General features: G+C 37.4%; 2 protein-coding genes across 8 annotated transcripts in view; one reads left to right on the plus strand and one right to left on the minus strand.

Moving 5' to 3' along the window:
• MYL4 (myosin light chain 4) overlaps positions 1 to 638 on the minus strand; it is a 28,316-nt gene extending 27,678 nt beyond the window's left edge. The window contains exon 1 of the mRNA XM_081804798.1: positions 372 to 638. The gene's annotated coding sequence lies outside the window, so the exon portion shown is untranslated. The remainder of the gene's footprint in view (positions 1 to 371) is intronic.
• Positions 28 to 22,917, plus strand: part of CDC27 (cell division cycle 27) — a 77,650-nt gene continuing 54,760 nt past the window's right edge. For all 7 annotated transcript variants that reach the window (XM_081804791.1, XM_081804795.1, XM_081804792.1 and 4 more), the window contains exons 1-2: positions 28 to 192; positions 16,280 to 16,355. In XM_081804791.1, coding sequence (XP_081660917.1) covers positions 166 to 192; positions 16,280 to 16,355 — 103 coding nt within the window. In that variant the 5' untranslated portion in view covers positions 28 to 165. The remainder of the gene's footprint in view (positions 193 to 16,279; positions 16,356 to 22,917) is intronic.

Consider the following 22,917-nt stretch of genomic DNA (forward strand, 5'->3'; position numbering starts at 1 on the left):
CTTCGGGTATTTCCGTGTACCGCTCGGAGGTACTCGGTAATCGCTCGGCCTCCCCCATCCCCCGGTAACGGTCGCTGGTGAGTTTAAATGAGCCGGGGCTGGCCGGGCCGGAGCCGCTACGGGGGGGGCCTGAGGCACTGCAGAAAGTGGGCCTGAGCCTCAAGGATGACGGTGCTGCAGGAACCCGTCCAGGTAATGATAACCCCGCAGCGCTGAGGCTTGGCTCGCAGCCTCGGCCGGGAAGCCGCGTATGGCCACTCCGCGGCCTGGTGCGGCCTAGGCCCGGCTGCTTCTCCCGCCTCCCCTGCTGCCGGGTCCTGCCTGTCTTCTCGTCGGCTCGGAGGCCTTGCCCGCAGCCCGAGTCGTGTTACCTCAGGTCCTGCGTTGCTTCCACCCGTGTGAGCGCGGTTCGGCGATAATGCCAGCGTCCGGCCGGCCCCTCCTGTCAGTCCAGGGGCCTGGCCCCGGCTGGGGTGAGAGAGGAGGGGCGGGCGGGGGGGTGAGGGGGGGCGCCGAAAACTCGCCCCAGGTGCTCTCTCGCCCGGAGGATAGTTGGGAGGCACCTTTGATCAGAGCTTGGGCTACCTTCGTAATGGTGGGGCAAGTTGGCGGGGGGTGTTTGGTTTTGTTTTTGTGCTCTGGGAGGAGAAGGTGGAGGGACGATAGGATCGGTATTTTTAATCCCGATTTCTGTTTTGGTAACAGACTTCCTAGCCCACGTTGCTTTCCTCGCTCAGTGAATTCCACCCCCCCCCCCCCACACACACACAATGATCTGGGAAGAGAAAACTCCAAGGCCCAGTGCTGAGGGGCAAGCACCTCTACGAGGGGAGGGGGTGGCAACGGCAAATCTGGGGGTTTTCCCCGTGACCTGTGATGGGGATCAGGAGTGTTATTGTGCATGTTGATAAGGCGTTCAGGAAATGAAAGACAGGGTTTTTACATCCATTTCACTGTCCTTACGACACCAGGGTATGCTTTGACGCACAGTACTCTGTGGGCATGGGAGAAACCCTATTGGATTTGAAGTGTGATGCAGTGCCAAGTCATTTTCCCCCTGCCATCTCAAGAAACTGAATCTTTTGTCCCTTACTGATGGACCAGGTCTGGGAGACTCACCGTAGGATCTTTGCCTTGAATAGAAGGGTTGACCTCTACCAGCTGCTGTCATTGAGTTATGGGCTTGCTTTATTTTGAAGTTACAAAGCAAATCGATTTTAGAAATTACTTCACATTACCCTTAATAGGCCTGTGATGTCAAATGATAAATATTTTAATGCATCGCCACGTCCGTATTTCCTTAGTTTTTCTTCGCAGGATGAGATAGAAATTTCTCCCAGTTGGCTTCTTCTTTACATACAGCTCTTTACATATAACAGCTATTAGTATGTGAACTAATGTAACGTGGGATTCTGTCTTAGGAAATTTACCTGTTTGTAAGTTGTATCAATGCTTCCAAAGCTATTTCTTGCCATACAAATTCCTCTTTCTGGTAAAGAGTCCCTTTTAAGATTATTTTTTTGAGGCCTAATGTGAAATTAAAAGTTATCTGTACCTTCTTAAATGGGTAAGCAGATCACTCAAGTTGTTTAATTTCTGTTTCATATTCTTGTAATTTTGTCTTAACTAATGATACATTTGCTTTCTTTGGCCCCAGAAGTCTTCTCAAATGATAAACTAGTTTCATTGTTAGCCTTTAACCACTATTTAATAACAATTTCAATCTGTATACAAACATGGAGAAGAAAAGAAATGTGTAGCCTACTCCTAGATGATACCCATCAGCTTTACTCTTTTTTCCTTACTCTTAGCAGTAATGCACTTCAGGGTTTTACCATGGAATAGCCAGTCTGATAAACCACCTAAGCCTAAATCTTAGCTCCTCCTCCAAATTGTCTCTCATAGAAAAGCATTACTTTATATATGAGTCTTTACAAGCATCTCTCCTATTATGAGGCAGAAATTCTGTCAATTATTTTTAATATAACTGGGGAAGACACACTAGCCTAAATGACTTCAATCAGTGTTAATTTGGATATTTATAAAATTCACCTGATGAAATTGATTTTATTTATTTTTTTAAATTTTATTATGTTATGTTAGTCACCATACAATACATCATTAGTTTTTTTTTTTTTTAAAGATTTATTTATTTATTTGAGAGAGCGAGAATGAGAGAGAGAGTACATGAGAGGGCGGAGGGTTAGAGGGAGAAGCAGGCTCCCCGCCGAGCAGGGAGCCCGATGCGGGACTCGATCCTGGGACTCCAGGATCATGACCTGAGCCGAAGGCAGTCGCTTAACCAACTGAGCCACCCAGGCGCCCCACATCATTAGTTTTTGATGTAGTGATGAAAATGATTTTTAAAAAAGTGAAGACATTTTAATGGATTTATCAATTATTCCTGGGGATAGAACTTCACAGAAGTGTTGGATGAAGTTATAAACAAGGCTTGTAAAAATCGCCTTAATAAGCAGTATAGTAAGTGGATACTATACACATAGTACTGTTTTACAGATCATTTAGATAGTGAAGGAATACTTTTGGCTTGGAATAAGATGTACAGGGACAGCATTTTTTAAAAATTTTTTTTAAGATTTATTTATTTGAGAGGGCAGAGGGGGAGAGAATCCCAAGCATACTCCATGCAGAGCTTGGAGCCTGACATGGGACTGACACGGGGCTTGATCCCACGACCCTGAGATCACAACCTGACCTGAAACCAAGCATCAGACGCCTAACCCACTATGCCACCCAGGCACCCGTACGGTTACAGCATTCTAATATGGATTCAAAGGGTACCATATTTCAAATAACTTAGAATTGAAGGTATTGTATTCAGGTAAATTGTGTTAGATGACAAAAAAAAATGGCTTTGTTGATATCAAAGGTAGATGTGAACAGTTTTAGCAAAGTTGTTCAATGAAAATAGAAAAAAATTTCTAAATACTACATATTCTGTGATTTTTAAAATATATATGTGTAACTAAATTAATAAATCAATAGGCATTTGACTATGACTATTTGGTCTTTATTCAAAAAACTTACATACTTAAGTTAGCTGAACACATTTGTTTATGAAATTTTCTTTTGGAAAATAGGAGATTGCCTTATATTTAGGTACAATATAATATCTTGAAGACTGTGCTACATAGTACTGAACTGAGAGGATAAGCTTTGGGGAATGGGGTCATTGCAACTATATGATAATTTAATTCCTTTATGGACTAGTGTCCTGACATAGCCCTTTTTGTGCTTATGGTCTATAGAGAAAGCATTAGACAAATAATCACAAATTAATAATTACAAACTGTGATAAGGGCACTATAAATAGGGTGTTAGGAGAGAGACCTAATAGGAGGGACTTAACCTAAGCCCAGGTGTCAGGTTTGCAGTTGCAGTACCTCTTTTGGTAGTTCAAAACAGCAAAAAGTTAAGAAGCAGTCTCAATGAAAAAATCAAATTGGAAAGAATGTTATGCACCAGTTATTTACCAAGCACAGAAGAATATAAAAGACATATGAAAATCTTCTCTAAAAATGGTGTTGGGAAAGTCCTTTTTGAGCAAATAACATTGAAGCTGAGATCTGAAGGTTGAGAAGGAAATAGTAATTTGAAGAGCATTACAGGAAGAGAAAACAGCATGTGCAAAGTCCCTAAGACATAGCAGAACTTGGCATTGAAATAATTGAAAGGAGGCCAGTGTGGCTGGAGTTGCATATTAATGGGAGGCCATTATAAGAAGTTCAGTTTTCATTCTAAGTGTGTGGGGAGTCCTTGAAGGATTTTCAGAAGAGGATTGACTTGATCTGATGTAGATGTTAGATCTCTTGGTTACTATATGTGAAATGTAATGAGAGGAAGGAGGCAAAAGTACAAACAGTCTTAGGATGAAAGTAACTTAGACTAAAGTGGTAGTAGTGGAGTAGGAAAGAGGTTGATATTCAAGAGATGTTTTGGAGGTAGGACCAAGGAGAAATGGAAACTGATTGAATGGGAGAGCATGGGGATCAAGAACAGCTGCCTGGATTTCATTTTAGTGGCACCATTTAATAAATGAAGAATCCTTTGATAGGGGGACAAATCTGAAGGAGGACAACCTGTTTTGAACAAAATAAGTTAGAGATATTTGTGAAGCCAACCAGTAGAAATGTGGAGACATAACCTCTGATCTTTTGAGGGGTCTAGTCTTGTTGGGAAGGTAAGAATGTTTAACAGGAACAATTGGATAATGTTACAAGTCAGTATGTATTTGATTGTACAGATACTAATAAATTTAGGAAGTAGATCCTTGTAGACTGGAAAAATAGGAAGGGTTTCTTGATGGAGTAGAACTTAAAGCTTTAGAAGATGGGAAGGGCTTGAATTGGTAAAGAAGAGAAAGAATGTTTTTGGCATGGAACAGCATGAGCAAAAGCCCAAATTTGAGAATGGTGTTCAGGAACCAAAAACAAAACCAAACCAAAAAAAAAACAGTAAAATATCATAGCCTTGGTTAGAATGGGAATTGAGAGCAGGAAGAGATAAGGTTTTGCTAGCCAGGGAGAATCAGATTATACAGGATTTAACATCCAGGTTGAGGGGTTTTAAGGTCTTGGTAATAAATAGCCATTATAAGTTTTCAACAGAAGAATTTGTAATGAAAGCACTGCTTTGGGAAGATTAATTTGGTGCTATTGGGAAGGAGGGACAAGATAAGAGTTAGGGAGACATACAGGGTAGTAAAATAATCCAATTACATGGTAATGTACACCAGGGTTTCTCATTCTTGGCACTATTGACGTTGGGGCAAGCTAATTCTTTGTTGTGGGGGACTCTGTCCTATGTATTGTAGAGTGTTGTGCAGCCTCCCTGGCCTCTACCAACTAGGTGCCCCCTCCCTCTGTGACTACCAAAAACACCCCCCCCCCCGACATTACTAAATATCCCTTGGAGGGGGCGGGGGCAAAATCACCCAGATGGAGAACCACTGATGTATACCTAAACTAAATTAGAGTTCTAGAAATTAGATTGTAACATAAACAGGAAAATTCCACAGTGATTTTTTTTTTCCTTATACCTTCTTATCTTGTCTGAAGCTTTTAGTATCCATTTCTCCATTTCTTTTATGGTCCAAAAAAGGGCAGCTATTTTCTTTTGACAAAAATAAGAATAAAACAAAGTAATTTATATGGTCACATTTAAGACTGAATTAGTTGTACAATTTATAGAGGTTTGTTTACATTTTAAATAATACTACATGTTTAAGAAGAGCAAGCAAGGAAGGAACTTTGCCATTTCATTTATGTTGATTCATCTTTTAAATTCTTGCAACCTGGGACTAACCCATTCATTTAATCAGTAGGAATTCTCTTTTAAAAAATTTTTTTTTTTTTTTGAGGATGGGGCGGTGTTGCTCTGTTTGTCTTCATAACTTCAGCAGCATTTCATCTATCTGGCTTTAATTTGTAGAACTCCTGAGGTGATGCGCTGAATGATATGCTTTTAGGGGCAGGTCCACACCAGCAGTTAAACGGAAGTAGATAACTAGCCAAGGGGATAATCTTAGCCCCGCTCCTCATAAGCTACCAATCTGTAGTGCCTTAGAAAATAATCCATTTCCCTCCCTGTTCCTCCCAAAGAGACACCATCACTAAGGAACTTTGAGGTGCCTGAGCAGAGTAGTGATGGAAGCTGTATGTGGGGTTTTCCAAGTGGCAAGTTATATGTCTGGGGTATATGAGAGTTTGAGTTGGCTCTCTTTACTATCACTTTCTGACCCTCTAAAGGATTGGTAATAAAGGAATGATGTTCTTGATAAAAATCAAGCAAAGTTTGATTTTTATATCAGAAATGGATAGAACTTTTGATTATGATACTTTTTCATTTCTTTAGTTTTAATAGGACAGAAAAAATCCAAAGTTCTAGGACTTTATGGCCATCGTATATATGTGTCAAATCTTCCTGGTGATCAGTAGTACTAAGTTAGCTGATGAACCATTTGGGTTTTTTGTGGCTTATATGTTAACAAAATAAGCAATTGTGGCAGATATGCTGGGAGATGTTATAATAATGGAAACTGTAGATTTATTGAATTTGTTTATATTGGGAGACAGGAAAGGATAAGGTTTAAGTGTCTACTATTGCCAGGAACACCATATATGTATCATGTCATTTAATCCATGCCCAAGAAATAGAGCTCTATTTTCCAGAAGAGAAAATTGAGGCTCAGAAAAGTTAAATTTTTCCCCTAAAGTCACACTCTGGGAAGTGCTGGCCCACAAATTAGAACATATACTTCCAAAAGTAAGTCCTGGATATAGTCTTTCTATTCAACATGTTCTTTCATTTACAACAAAATTAAACAAGTAGATTCGTAGGAAATGCCCACATTTTATAAAGGAGTAATTAGGTGGTAATTATTCTCATTACAAAAGAATAATTCTATGTGCCACAGAGTTTCTTTCAATAGAGATTTCCGGAGATCCTTAACTATTGGATAGTTGACCCTTGAACAATGCGGGAGTTAGGGGCACTGACCTCCCATGTAGTTGAAAATCTGAGTATAACTTTTGACTCCTCAAAAACTTAGCTGCTAATAGCCTACTGTTGCCCAGAAGCCTTGCTAATAACATTAGCAGTTGATTAACTCATATTTTATATATGTATTATATACTGTATTCTTATAATAAAGCTAGAGTAAAGAAAATGTTATTAAGAAAATCATAAGGAAGAGAAGATACATTTACAGTAGTGTACTGTATTTATTGAAAAAGATCCACATGTAAGTAAACCTGTATAGTTCAAACCCATGTTGTCCAAGGATTAATCGCATAATAATACAGAGAAACTTAAGGCTAAGACTAACCTAAGATGCTAAGAGTGGGAGGACTGGCAGAAATCAAAGATCAGTTTTTTATTCATTCAACATACATTAGTTAAGCATTTGCTTAAGTACATAACAGCTGCTGGGAATCTAATAATGAGCAAAACCAGATGTAGTCCCTACCTTTCTGGAGTTTTTATTATAGTGAGGAGGACATTACTCAACTAGTCTCCTCCTGTAGTATTACAAAGGACAGGTACTTGATGCTGTTAGAGTGTGTTATAAGGATACCTGACCTCATCAGAGGTCCCCCAAAAAAGCATTCCCTGAGAAAGAAGTCCAAAGACTGAATCAAATTTGCAGTTTGGAGGAGAAGAGGAATGTGCCAGGTAAAGTGAATTATGTGTATATTTAAAGGACCTGTGGCAGGAAGGTAACCTGGCAGGTTTGAGGAGTTGAAAGAAGGTCATCCTGACATGGAGAACATAAGAGAACATGATACAAAGTGAATTGGAGAGGTAAACATGGACTATACCACCCTCCCTGGTTTGGTGCTTTGGATTTTTATTAAGAACAATGAGAAGCCGGTGAATGATCTCAAGCAAAGGGATAATATGATCAGATCTGATTTGTGAAAAGTGCACAGGGAGAGAATGGATCATAGGGTGGAAAACAGGGACAAATAAGACACTATTAAAGTAATCCAGGGGGGGAAATGGTCTGCCTTAGAAAGTAAATTGAGTTTCTTCTTTTCATTATTATTGTAGTTGCCTAATTTAAATGAGTATCATTTTGAAAGATACCTATATGCATGGTATCAGAACCCTAGGTCATGTATGGTCTGGTCGAACACCAGAGGGACAGATACATTCTTACAGAGGTTTAGAATTCAGCCAAGTACTGTACTAGGTTTATCTCAAAGGTAGTGTTTTTATCCTATTTTACAGATGATTAAAATGAAGCTCTTGATCATCTTGATTAGCAAGTGTTAAAGAGTTAGGGTTAGGGTTCATCTGCTGTGAGTTGGTAGTTGGGAGAATATATTAAACATTCAAGAAATTGTTGAGTCAAATTAGATTTGAACACCCTTTAGCCTGTTGTTTTCTGAATGACTTTTTTTGTGTTATTCTCAGTGCAAATGTTGAAGTTCTCTGAGGAAAACACTCATAGTTTATCACATTACCTTTTATCTATGTCTTTTCTGTGTCATAGTACAGAGGAGATGTAGGCCAGATAGCAGAGATTCTGTAGTATACTTAACCTGCTGTTACATTCACTCCTTGCCAGCACCACGTATTTTTGTTCTAAGGTTCATCTTCCCAGTTGTTTGATAAAAAAAAACAAAAGCACAGAGGTACCTGGCTGGCTCAGTCGGTAGAGCATGTGACTCTTAATCTTGGGGTGTGATTTCAAACCCCACATTGGGTGTAGAGATTGCTTAAATAAATAAACTTAAAACAAAAGCACAGTGGCCACAATGACAGTGACCAAATAGGTGCCTATGGAATAATGCCTGGCTTATTCATAATTTTGAATTCATAATTCAAAATTCATAATTTATTGTGGGCAGAGATTTGAAAATCCAGTATATTGGCTTTGTACAGCCCACCTGAAGAACTTGATTCTCTCAAGTTATTTTTTGATGTTTGTGTTTTGTGTGCGTGTGTGTGTGTGTGTGTATGTGTTTTTTAATATTCGAGAGAGAGAAAGAAAGAGAGTGAGCGAGCATGGGGTTAGGGGAGAAGCAGAGGGAGAGAGAATCTCAAGCAGACTCCCTGCTGAGTGCCTTGCGTGGCACAGGGCTCGATCTCACAACCCTGAGATCATGACCTGAGCTGAAATCAAGAGTTGGAGGCTTAGGGACACCTGGGTGGCTCAGTTGGTTAAGCATCTGCCTTCAGCCCAGGTCATGATCCCAGGACCCTGGGATCCAGTCTCACACGGGGCTCTCTACTCAGCCTGCTTCTCCCTCTGCCAATCCCTCTGCTTGTCCTCTCTCTCTCCCTCTTTCTCTTTCTGACAAATAAATAGATAAAATCTTAAAAAGAAAAAAAAAGAGTTGGACGCTTAACCTACTGAGCCACCCAGGCACCCAGTTGTTTTTTATGTTATTTTTTTACTGACATCAGGATCATATAGCAGACAAAGCATATGCTCATTAAATGTTTACTGGATGGATAAATGATGTGCTTCAGAAGTGATGGGCATATTGAGCAAGATGATAAGGCAAATGATCTGATGGTGTGAAGGGAAGTATATGACATGATCTAGGTTGCTGTTAACCAGAAAAATCTGAATATCTTTCAGGTATTAATAGATCACATCATTAAGAAATTTTGTTGCCCCCAAACCTGATCTAGTCCAACCCCTTTGTCAGACTAACTGGTATTTCCTCACCAGATTCTTGCTCCCTTGCTTTTTAATGTTAAGCTTGTTGTGTCAAGGAAGAAACAGCTAGATGTTATTTTGTACTGTTTTATATTGTCAACATTAATGTTCCCTTTTATTCATATTAGTAAAAAGTAATTATATTAAGAATGCCTTACCTTGTATTTTATCTCCAGATCCAGTTTCTAAAAATTTATAGTTCAGTAAGTGGAAAATAGATTCAAAGTTCCAAAACAAATACTCATTCTACAAACAGTTATGGAGCCTGCACTATGTTTAAAGGCAGTTATCTAGGAGAACTAGGGAAATAACAAGTTAGGTAGTATAACCAGGGAACTATAGAGAAAAATAGAATCTGGCTTTTTTCTTCAAGAAGTTGCAACCTAGTTAAACAAATAATATAACCAAATCTAATAAACAGCCTGATAGTTTTTATTTTTATTTATTTATTTTTTTTGAGAGAGAGAGTGCACGTGCACATGAGCCGGGGGAAGGGGGGAAGGCAAAAGGAGAGTGAGAGTGAATCTTAAGCAGGCTGCATGTCCAGTGCAGGGCTTAGTCTCACAACCCTGAGATCATGACCTGAGCCAAAGTCAAGAGTCAAATGCTTTACCAACTGAGCCACACGGATGTGCACAGCCTGATATTTTTAAAAGTATGAACAAAATTGTCTAGAACCTCAAAGGATTGAGTAAATAATATTGCAAGGGATAGATCAGTAAAGTCTTCATGGAAAGACAGAAGAACATGTAAGCTGAATTTTGAAGAAAGGATGACTAAAATTTCAGGAGATAGAAGTTAAAGACAAAGGATAACCCAAACAGGCAAAGACTCTATAGTATGAAAATATAGTGAATGTTTAGGGACTGATGGAGGCTTTTTCTGGTTCTAGACCATGGGCAGCTTTGGTGAGATGTGGGAAGAGCTGAAAAAGGGAGATTAAAGCCAGGTGGGATTTCAATAGTTTACTAAGGAGTTTGTGCTTTGTTCTGTAGATATTTTGTAAACTTTGTGGAGCTATCCAAGAGGAATCGTTAGAAGGTTTTGATTAGGGAGGAAGACATAATGATAATGATGATGGCACAGCTAAAATTTATTGAGTAATTATTAGGTATGTGCTAGGAACTATTATGTACTTTACTGGACTCTTACCTTTTATATGAAGAGACTAGGACTTGAGACATTGTTACTTGCCCAAAACACAGAACTAGTAAGTCGTGGAACATGGATTTTTGAACCCAGGCCTTTCACTATCATCTTCTGTTTAGCAGTGATGATATTTATGTTGGAGGAATGTAATTCTGGGACAGGCAGATTACCTTACAGCTTATAGGCAGGAAGACCATTTAGAAGACTAAGGGTTTAAAGGGAAGAAGATTGTTATGGAATGGGACTAGGAAAGTGGGGATAGATTCTAGATACCATTCTTTAGGTGCAGTTCTGTAAATAATTGTTAGACGCTAGCCCATTCAAACCGTTTAAATCCATAACGTACCCAAATTGATTTACCAATACATTCATTATTTCATGTATACTTAACCCAGCATCTGTGACCTTATGTGGTAAAAGATGTTTTTGAGTTTCTCCTAATTGTGGCAGCAGCAGTGCTCCTCCAGGCCCTAGTACTATAGTAGTCTCCTGTATGCAAAAGAGAAAGTACCTTTCTAGGTCAGTAACTTGTCTCTTCTCCTTTCTTTCAAAATCTAAATTCAATCCTACAAATATTTATTGAAACCTATTATATATCAGGCTCTAATACTGTCTCCCATCAGCTAGACCAGAGATACTTAATGAACCAGGATATCTGTGAACCCCTAACACTGTACACGATTTTTCTGTGTGTATATATATATTATATATATATTATATATATGTACATGTGCTTTTTTCTGGAAAGAAGGTCCATAGCTTTTACAAATTTTCACAAAAGAGTGTGCTGTAAAAGGATGGAGAACTACTTATCTAGAAGAGTAAAAGAATGATTCTGAGGGGCACCTGGGTGTCTCAGTTGGTTAAGCATCTGCTTTTGGCCCTGGTCATGATTCCAGGGTCCTGGGATGGAGCCGCACATTGCACACTCTGCTCAGTGGGGAGCCTGCTTCTCCCTCTCCCCCTACCCCTGCTTGTCCTCTCTCTTGCTCTCTCTCTCTCTCAAATAAATAAATAAAATCTTTTAAAAACAAAATGATTCTGAGCACTGAATGCTTACCAGTGAAAAGGTTTAAAAATAAAGACATCTAAGCTCAATCCCAGCTTCCAGGGATTGTGATGCAGTGGATTTGAGGTAGAGCATTGTCAAGCAAGAATTGATAGCCACTGATCTAGACAGGAACAACACTGAAAGGTACTCCATGAGAACAGAAACTATTTGTTAATTACTCTAGAGTCTAAAAAGTGCCTGGCACATAGTGGGGACTCAGTAAATATTTATTGAATGAATGAGTACGAGAACTCTCCAGTTCAGAAAATTTAAAGAAAAGATACCACTATCCCCTGCCCATTGGTTTTCATTCATGGTCAATCATGCTGGAGTTAGTAAAAAAATGTATTCAGGCAGTAATAGTATACCTTTGTACTCTAAATAGCTGAGGATATTGTTGAAATCCACCACAGGCAAATGTTATCAGAAATAAAGTCAAGGAGGGGTGCCTGGGTGGCTCAGTTGGTTAAGTGTCTGACTCTTGGTTTTGGCCTAGGTCATGATCTTGGGTCGTGAGATCCAGCCCCATGTCAGGCTCTGCACTCAGCACAGAGTCTGCTTGAGATTCTCTCTCCCTCTCCCTCTATCCCTTCCACTCGTGCTTTTTCTCTCTCAAATAAATAAATAAATCTTTAAAAAAAAAAAAAAGAAAGTCAAGGAGTTATAAGGAGTAGGAACCTCAGATCCTTGGTTAATGGTATGTGGAAGAATTATTAGCAGCAATATGGAACATTTTATTGGGGGTTCTGGCTGTTTCAGCACAGCTTGTCTTTGGTATCTTTCTTACTTAGGTGGCTCTAATTGGGGAAGAATCATATAGTGATCTAACAGTCCTTCTTAAGGTCCTGTTGGTATTTATGGTCTTCTCTTTTTTCTCTTCCATCTATTTTACTTCCCAAGTAATAGAGGACCTTCCAATTATGAATGAGTGTTTTTTAGTGTAGTATGATATTTCAGTATTTTAAGTATTCCTTTCTATGAGATTGAGGGACATTGTGGGATTAAATCATATGGAAGTATTCCAGAAATAAGCATATATGGCAGCTGGCAGAGAACTGAAGTATGGCAAAATTACAATTGTATGAACCCCTTTGTCTTCTGGAAATTATGAGAAGGGGTGTTGGGATCAATCAGGCTTTTTGGGACAGCAAATTATCTTTAGTATGGAGTTTATAAGTATCTGAAAATTCTAGGATTTCTCTTATTTAAAGCAGATAAGTCGTATTTTTGTGTATACTGTTGGAATCATCCTATAGGTTATGCCAACTACTTCTGAAAATATTGGGGGAGAGTGAAATGGTACATTTTAGACCAAAGGGAGATTTCTTTGTAGCCCAACTAATTTGGGGGATTATGAAAGGAGATGGTATTGTGATTCATTTATATTAGTATGTAGGATATTTTATTAGGTATAAGAAATGGGTTGGGGCCAAGAAGGAACATGAAGACCTACAAACAAGAGGCTTTGGAATATGAATAATTCAGGCCTTTCTTTTAAAGCTAAGGGATATGGCCTGAAGGATTAGAAATTATTTTATTCATAACATCTTGAATTAATATTAGATGAGACAACCTCTTTGGCTTTGGGAAGTCTGTTGAGCAGGGATGTTTTTATTTTATTTATTTATTTATTTATTTTTATTCTTATGTTAATCCCCATACATTACATCATTAGTTTTAGATGTAGTGTTCCATGATTCATTGTTTGAGCAGGAATGTTTTTAATTAGACTAAGTCTTTTTTAGATCAGTCCTTTTCCAACTTTAATATGCATATAAATCACCTGGGGATCTTGTTAAAATGCTGGTTCTGATTTAGTAGGTCTGGGATGGGGTCTGAGATTCCACACTCCCAGAAAACTCCCAGAAGATACCTAGTGTTGCTGCTCCAAGGACCACACTTTGAATAGCAGTTTTAGATAGTTCTTGAAGTAGTAGGAAATGACTGGATTAAGAACACTAACATTAGGGGGAAAAATGCTGCCTGGGTTAGTATAGTTTATTTAAAATTAAATTTAAATTCCCTCATTCCTTTCCCTTGTGTCTGGATGGAAATGGCCAAATTAACATCTCTGAGACTTTAAAAAATTTAGACTGTATAGACAGTAAGCTTAAACAAGAGGATCTAGAGACCCCAAATGAAATTCATTTACCATTTTTTTCTTGAGGAAATAGAAAAATACACCCTTGGGCTAAGTAAGTCATCAACTACTACTAGGATTTTAATATAAAAAATTATAATTAATAATACCCATAGAGGGGTGCCTCGGTGGCTCAGTCGTTAAGCGTCTGCCTTCGGCTCAGGTCATGATCCCAGGGTCCTGGGATCGAGCCCCGCACTGGGCTCCCTGCTCAGCGGGAAGCCTGCTTCTTCCTCTCCCACTCCCTCTGCTTGTGTTCCCTCTCTAGCTGTGTCTCTCTCTGTCAAATAAATAAATAAAATCTTTTAAAATAATAATAATGCCCATAGAAATGTTATTAAACATTTGCTTATTCATTCAAATGTTTGAGCTTTTACTATATCCGAGGCATATTAATTACTTGTTATAATGTAATCTAGCTTTACTGTTAACAATGTTAGCTAGTGGTCTTCATTAGGTAATCCCATCTTGCTGGTTTTATTGTAACTCTAGTAAATTATTCAATAAATTATGAGCTGGTATACATGCTAGAAATAAAAAAAATGCTGTTGTATCATGATCAGTTATAAGATATCTCAATTTATAAGTTTATGAATTTTTAAAAAATTAATTGATGACTTTTATATCTTGTGATAGTCTAAAAGTTAAAAGAAACCGAGAGAGGTTAAAAGAAACTCCTGTGGTTTAGTGCTCCTAAAAATGCTAGGCAAAACATAAATATATATGAACACATAATTTATATATACATAATTTATATGATAGACTAAAACTTAGTGTTATATGACACACTGGAACTTAAAAGAAACCTCTCTGGTTTAGTGCTTCTAAAAATGCTGGGTAAAATAGTAAGAAAAGGTAAATCACCTGACAGAAAAATGTATGACACATAACCATGTGTTTGCCAGAAGACCAATAAACATGAAATAAATTACCAATGAACACAGCCTCATTTTAATATTCAGAGAAATGCTAGTTAAAGACACGAGATAAGCATTTTATATCTATCAGACTAGTAAAAATGAAAAAATTTAGGGGCACCTGGTTGGCTCAGTCAGTAGAGCATGCAACTCTTGATCCCAGGGTCATGAGTTTGAGCCCCACATTGGGTGTAGAGATTACTATAAATAAATAAACACACTTAAAAATGTTTTTGACAGTATGTAGTGTAGACAAGGATGTGGAATAATGGGAAATCATGCATTTTTGGTAGGAGTGTAAATTAAACCAACAATTTGGGAATAATTTGCATAACCTAGTAAAGATGAACATGTATATGAACATGAACTCAGCAGCCCCATAATTTCATTCTTAAATATATATCCTAATTTGGAAAGATTCTTAAACAGATACCCCAGGAGACAAATACGAGAATGTTCTTTGCAGCACTATTATAACTGGGGGGAAAAAAACAACTAGAAATAACCCATATGTTCATATGCCGTAAATAGATAAAATACATTTTGGTATATTTATACAATGGAAATATTATTTATTCAGCAATCAAAATGAATGAACTCCAACTGCATAGATTGAGAATGAATTTTTAAAATATAATATTGGATTACAAAAGCAAATCATAGCAGAATATATGCAATATGATTATATTTATTTTGTATTTATTTAAAATTCAAAAACAGGGAAAACTAAATGTTGCATTGCTTAAAGATGATACATACATATGTATACAAATTGTAAAGACAACCTAAAGATTAACAAAATTCAGGGTGGTAGTTTCAGAAAGAGGTTATATAACTGATGAGCACATAGGGAGGGGGCTTCAAGTATATTGGTAATATTTTATTTCTTAAGCTAGACAGGAAGCACATGGGTCTAAATGTTTTCATTTGTTATTACTTAAAATATTCTTTTGATATATACTTTATAGATATGTTTTCTAACTCTAAAGAAGAAAAATATGGGGTGCCTGGATGGCTCAGTCGGTTAAGCAGTCTGACTCTTGATTTCGACTCAGGTCATGATCTCAGGGTCGTGAGATAAAGCCCCGTGTCAGGCTCCATGCTCAGCTTGGAGTCTGCTTGAGATTCTCTCTCTCTCTCAAAATAAATAAATAAAATCTTTTTTAAAATAAAATAAAATAATAGAAAAATATATTCAAATAGATTAAAGGTTATTCCTATAGTAGCTCTACTTATCTGTATCCTAATATGCTTTCTTGAGTGGGTGAGAACAGGGTAGCATTAAAGGTAATAGGTGGGGAAGTTTTTGGGGAGGATGACATACATTTCATGTATATCATGAAAAATTGTTTAAACCACTGTTGTAAGTTTAGAGCAGTATAGTTTAGTGGTTTGGGCAGACCTGTAAACAAGTAATTATAATAAAATGTGAGTGCTTCACTAGAAGACATGTGTTTATCAAAAAAATGGCTAGGAATCAGCTAGGAAACCTTCATGAAGTAGATGTTAATTAAGCTGGATCTTTAGGGATGAGCAGTTTGTAAAAGGAGGTAGGTGAGGGAGCCCACATTCCTCTGTGGGGGAAAAGGAAGTACAAAGGCACAGAGGCCTAAATGTCCATGGAGAGTTGAGTGAGTAAATTCAGATATGTTAGGAGCCGTACTGTGAAGAGCCTTCTCTAGCAAACTATGGAGTTTGCATGATGGGCATTGACATTTTATTACTTAAGCTAGGGTTGTTGATTTGTTTACTATATGCAAGGCTCTGCTAGGAGTTACTTTGAAACTCCCTATGTTGGTATATTTATGTTCTTTTTCCTCTACTTTCAGGCTGCTATATGGCAAGCACTAAACCACTATGCTTACCGAGATGCAGTTTTCCTTGCAGAACGACTGTATGCTGAAGGTTTGTAATCTCTTCATTTCTATAGAACCATAAGTGAATAAAATATATGGAATTCTGTCATTTCTTATGACATATATAACAAGATTCTGGGGATCACTTTTGTTTTTTCTTTATGATTGGCACTAATTCTTAAAACCTTTTTCCTGTATCTTATATGCTACTTTTAATAACTGTAGAGTTGTTCCAGGTTTTACACTATGATTTACTTAATCATTTTCCAACTTTTTTGTTAGAAAAGTCTATATTCTGTGGCTAAGGGCAAGAATTTAGTCTATAGCCTTGGTACAAACCCTTAACCCTGTCACTTAAATATGCAGTTGTATACCTTGGGCAAGTTGCTCAGTGTCTGAGTATTTCAGATTTCTCATCTATCATATAAAGATAGTAATAATTGCTTCATAACATTGAAGAATGAAATGAGATAATGTATTTAAAGCACTTGGCACAGCCTTCTGGCATGGTAATAAATGTTCAGTAAACATCTGCTGGTAATCTATGTTTTGTTTCTGTCATTAATTATTGTAATTTTCTTTCTAAGATGGTAATATAGATAATTAGGTACAGCTTTTTGTTCTTTTAAGTCATTTTCTTGGGTTATAAATTCTAGAATGAAATTTACAACTCAAACAGTGTGATCAGTTCTACAACAAATTACTTTTTCCCCAGTTGGTAACCCATCAGAGAGAGGCATAATAATTTGGGGTGTTAACAGCATAAGACTTCCTTCATAATCCTATACATATCAGATTTGATCAATTTAATGTATTTTTGCTTACTTGAGAATTGTGAGGTATTTTGTTTTGCATTTTTATTACTATAAGGGACCCTGGGTATTTTCTCAAGTGTTTGTTTTAAATTTATTCCTATTTCTGTGAGCTATATCTTTATTATATATCTGCCCCAGATTGTTGCTTTTTAATGTTAATTCTCTTGGTTTTTATTATTTCAATATTTAAAATTTTTTTTGTAGTTTAACTCATCAGCTTTGTCATTTATACTTTCTCCTATTGCTTCAGTAGCTGGAAAATTACCATCTTTCTACCACTACAGTGAATATGTGGTTGTTGGTGGTTTAAAAAAATTTAAAGAATTTATCATGATATTATCAATTTATTCAATATTATATATTATAAACAATGCTTTTTTTCCCTCCCACGTGGTATTTTACTTGGTTTTATGTTAAATTTTAAAAAAATATTTTGTTCTGATTCCAGAATTTCCCCTCTCTTCCATTAATTATGTTTTTAATCCAATATCATACCATTTTTAGTTAACACTATATTGTATTTTAATATTTCATAAGGCGTGTCTCCCATCATTTTTTTCTTTCCAATTCATTCTTTGATAAGAAGTCTTTACCCTTTTTTACCTTTCATTTTTCTATGTGTATTTTATTATTGCTTTGAAATTTCACAAAGATTTTGATCAGTGCTGACCTGTAACCATATAATTCTCTAAATTAATTTAGAAGTATTGACATCTTACTATAGATAGCCTTCCCAACCAGAAATGGTGCTGCCTTCTTTTTACTCAGGTGTGTGTTTGCTTAACTCAATTTTTCTACTTTTTGTGACATTCCCATTGGATTACTTGCCAAGAAGTTTAATTTTTTTTATGGTTACATATGAGCTTTATTTTTGTGTGTTTTGTGTGTTCTTATATGAATTGCTAGTGGAATCTTTCTGCTCAGTGGTATGATTTTACACTAGTAGCAAGTGCTTAGTAACCTAACTGCAAGCATAAGAAGGTAGATATTAGGGGTTTGCCAGGCATGTGTCACAAGAAAGGATAAGAGATAAGAACATTATGAATATAGACAAGATCTGGAACCAGGAAATAGAAACTATATAGGAAAGTTAACACAGAAGGGGATTGGTAAATAAGATACAGAGAAGTGCCAGAAGTCCAGATGAAGTTGAATTGGGAGATGTATGGGAATAACTTGGGAGTGGAAGACCATGAGCCAACCAGTTGTAAAATTCTTCTATTAATGAAGCAGAATGTCCTGAATTTAGTAGCTGAGAGTTATAAGAAGGTATGTACTCAGGAGCAGGGAATTTCACAAACAGGCAAAGAGTAATGCTTGGAAATAGTTTTAAGAAGCAAAGAGCAAAGAGGAGGGGCGCTTGGGTGGCTCAGTTGGTTAAGCATCTGCCTTCAGCTTGGGTCGTGATCCTAGGGTCCTGGGATCAAACCTGCATAGGCCTCCCTGCTCAGCAGGGAATCTGCTTCTCCCTCTGCCCCTCCCACCTGCTCATGCTTGCTCTATCTCTCAAACAAATAAATAAAATCTTAAAAAAAAAAAAAAAAGCAAATAGGAAACCTTACCTTGACTCTGATATAAGTGGGATATGAGGGAAATAGCATCCCTTTGAGAGTGCTGTCAGGTCCTTCAAGGGAGAACAGGAGTTCAGAGTTCAGAGAGGAGAGTGGGGAAGATCTGTGCAACAGGAGTCTGAGATCCCAATGAAAAGATATGGAAGCGTGAGAAGAGGCTTAGAAGATAATGCAATAGATTACCCTACTCTGCTCAATTATATAAAAGCAAGGTTTATCTTGCATAATCTACTTACATATATTTTCATTGATACCTACACAACCCTCGTTTTGCTGTCTTATACTTTCTTTTTTGAATTTGTTTATTAAAGGATTGGCAGTTTCTAGTTTATTATAGTTAGGCTCCAGAAGATTGTGAATTAGTGGTTTCCAATTAAGACGATTAGGTTTTCCCATAGAATTGGGGCAGGATTCCAGATGAATCTGCATAAAGCTGTTCAGTCCACTTTCTGTCTGTGTTTGATACAGCACTTGACACTTGGAAAGTTGCTCAGTAAGTGTTAGTTTCTCTCAGTATACAGTTGACCCTTGAACAACACAGATTTGAACTGTGTAGGTCTACTTGTATGCAAATTTTTTTTCAATACGGTACTGTAAATGTGTTTCCCTTATGGTTTTTGTTTTTCCTTTTTAAAGAGAGAGGGCAGGGGGGCAGGGAGGAAGAGGGAGAGAGAGAGAATCTCAAGCAGGCTCCAAACCCATTGTGGACCCCGACGTGGGAGTTGATCCCACAACCCTGAGATCATGACCTGAGCCTAAATCAAAAGTCAGACACTTAACCAACTGAGTCACCCAGGCGCCCCCACCCTTATGATTTTCTTAATAGGATTTTCTTATCTCTTAACTTCATTGTAGGAATACAGCATATAACACATATAACATACAGAGTATGTGTTAATTGACTGTTATCGGTAAGGCTTCTGGTCAACAGTAGGCTTTTAGTAGTTAAGTTTTGGGGGAGTCAGAAATTACTTGCGGATTTTTGACTCTGCAGGATAGGTGCCCCTAACCCCCTCATTGTTCAGGGGTTAACTGTAGAACCTAATCACTCTGTTTGACTCATTTCTATGAGGGAAGATTTTAGAATTTAAGTGCAACAGGAGCAGATACTATCCTAATTCAATAATAATGACAAGCATAACTTCTACCATTTATTGATTTCTTACTATGTACTAGGCTCTTTACATACTTAATATTAATTCCTTATTTAATCTTTAATAATGCTATAAAGTGGACATTGCTATTGCCATTTTAGAAAGGAAGAAACTGAGACCAATGTTCACAGGCAGTAAGGGGCAAATCTTTCTGATTCCATTTTACGAAGGGTAGCAAATACATGCCACTCTGATTTATGATAGACATCACTAATCTGTCATACTACTTACTCCCGTGGAACCAGCCTTGGAATTCTTGTGGACACGGTGTTGCTGGCTGACAGTACTAGTTGATCAGAGTCGGTATACTAGACGTAACCTGTTTTCCTTTTGCTCCGTGGCCTCCCACGCCGCTAGTGGTAGCTGCTATGTTTTAGGGAAAGACACCCCATAGGGCTAAAGAAGTAGATGGATAGGACCCTCTGAAAGCCAAATTCTTGAATTTCACTAGTTCCTTGTCATCCATTTGTCTTTCTCCTAAGAGTTGTATAGTTAGCCCACCTAAGACAGTGGTATAAGCAAAGTGGTGTAAGAGAGAATGTCGGCTCACATGTTCATTAGCCATTTGATCTTAGGTAAGAAGTTATTCCGAGCCGGGGGCGCCTGGGTGGCTCAGTTGGTTAAGCGACTGCCTTCGGCTCAGGTCATGATCCTGGAGTCCCGGGATCGAGTCCCACATCAGGCTCCCTGCTGAGCAGGGAGTCTGCTTCTCCCTCTGACCCTCCCCCCTCTCATGTGCTCTCTCTCATTCTCTCTCTCAAATAAATAAATAAAATCTTTAAAAAAAAAAAAAAAAAGAAGTTATTCCGAGCCTAATTTTCCTCATCTTTAAATTAGGAAAAGAAGTATCTGTATAACACGATCATTTTCAGCACTAACTATAATAATCTACTGTGGTTTCTGGCACGTAGGAAGTCCTTTACAAGTTCCTCTCCCCTAGCATAGTCTAATACAGTGGCTTTTCAGATTTTTTTTTTTACTCGTCTTATATATGATGCACTCTGATATTTTTCTGTTTGAGTGTTGTTATTGTTTTAATGCAGGTTGATATCCACTAAATTGATTTCACAATCCACAGTGAATTGAGACTTGCTGTTTGGAAAAACTGTCCTAATCTTATCATCTCCCTCCATATCCCCTTTTGCCATTGTAAGCACCTATTTTTCCTTCCCACTGCCAATACCTGATATCCTTGACCAAGGTTTTTCTCCATTGCTAATTGATTAACTGTTGGACAGAATATAGATTCAGCTTTTCCCCTTGTCCTAACAGATAACATGTAGTACCTCTAAAATTTTCTAAGATTTTTAATTGTAATTATATATATTTAGCTGTTGGGAATGAATAGAAATGGGTGGTTAGGAACAAATAGAAACAGTCATAGACTATATGGGCAAAGAATACATTAATACAATTGATAGGGTAGGTCCTTGGAGAGAGAGGAGTTATTTGTGTTTAGAAAACTAACCAGTTGTAAGTTTTGTGTGCATTTTATTTTATAAGGAAATGCCCAGGGCCTCTGGGGAAAGATGAAAATTTGCTATCTATGAGACCATATGGGACTGGTGATTGTACCTGGTGAAAAGCAAGGAAAAAGAAGTAGCTGAAGACATTGTGTCAACATGTATTCCCTAAGTTATTTTGAGGGTCCTCATGAAAAGCTCACAGTTGCTTGAAATCTAGTGTTCTATCTTGATGTAGATTTTGCATCCTACACTACAAAATGTTTATTTTTAAGTATGAATACATTTTATGTGTTTACCATAAAATTGTTCACCGGTTTCTACCTGTCTTAATGATTAATGGCCCGGATGTAGAAATTGCACTGGGTGTATTGATTTCAGTAAATTGGGTTCAGTTGAAGAGAAGTGAACCAGAGTAAAAGGTTCAGCATCTGTTGCTCTTCTCTAAGCTATGATATTGAGAGCCCAAACTCACAGAAATACGTGACTACAAATGGCAACATTTTTTAAAAAACTTATTTACCAATTTATGTTAAGGTCATCATTGAGGGGAAATGTCCAGAATGCTACTAATGATGTGGCATAATGTTTCATTTTTAGGTCATTATTGGAAAATTTAATACATATATCTAGTCTAAAAATTCAGTCAGTTTGTTACATTTGGGGAGGGGGGCCTCCAAAAGGATGTCTGGCCCATTGGCCTAATGTTTTACTATCATAGTTAAATGTTTGCCAGTGAAAAAGATGATGCTATTTAATTGTCATAGTTTTCATTTTTATAATGTGTTAGTGATTAAGACTTAACTCTTCCCAACAACCTTTTTTTTATTCGAGACTCAACTGTTTCATTGCATTAACTTAGCTGTTTCACACAAACATCACACACACCAAACTCAATGCATGCAAAGCTGGATTTATGTTAGCACACTAATCTAAGACATCTCTTACTAAAAAAGTTTCCTAACTGGTTTTCCCATATCTACCCTTCCCTGCCTCTTCTCTTTCCACTTCCTAAATCAACCCATTCTCTTTACTTTTCTTAAAATGCTTCAGAGGATTTATCCCTAAATCATTAGACAGCTTGCAAAGCCCTGCACAATCTGGCCATCTGCTTTCTCCTTATGTATGGCCACTGCCCCTCCCCCCTCCCCACCAACACTAAAGAGCCTTTCTGAAACTTCCTCCACCCTCTTACCTGTGGTATATTTACTCTAAGCATGATTTCAAAGTATCTTAAACCATTAACCCTATCATATACAACAAATATAAAACCAGTTAGTATTGAAATTTAGGATGTAAACAACTAGAGAAAATAAAAAGTGGGAATAATATTAAAATACTGAAGTTGTATATGTAAATGAGGTATTCAACAAAAGAAATGACTCTAAAGGATGGAATGAATCATGCAGCATCTGAAAAGCAAAGCACCCAGGCAATTGAAATCCTTCAGTAAAAGAAAAGTTAGTAATGAAATGGAATTATTTGAGCTTGTGGCTCAGAGTCATATATGTATAACCCATATTACTATCAAATGACTATTCAGATATTATAAATTTAGGAGAAAGCCAATGATAATTTAATAATAGCACATATAGCTCTTATTATGTG

Source organism: Leptonychotes weddellii, chromosome 15 (genome assembly GCF_054177405.1).
Source record: "Leptonychotes weddellii isolate Sample4059 chromosome 15, ASM5417740v2, whole genome shotgun sequence".
Taxonomy (NCBI): Eukaryota; Metazoa; Chordata; class Mammalia; order Carnivora; family Phocidae; genus Leptonychotes; species Leptonychotes weddellii.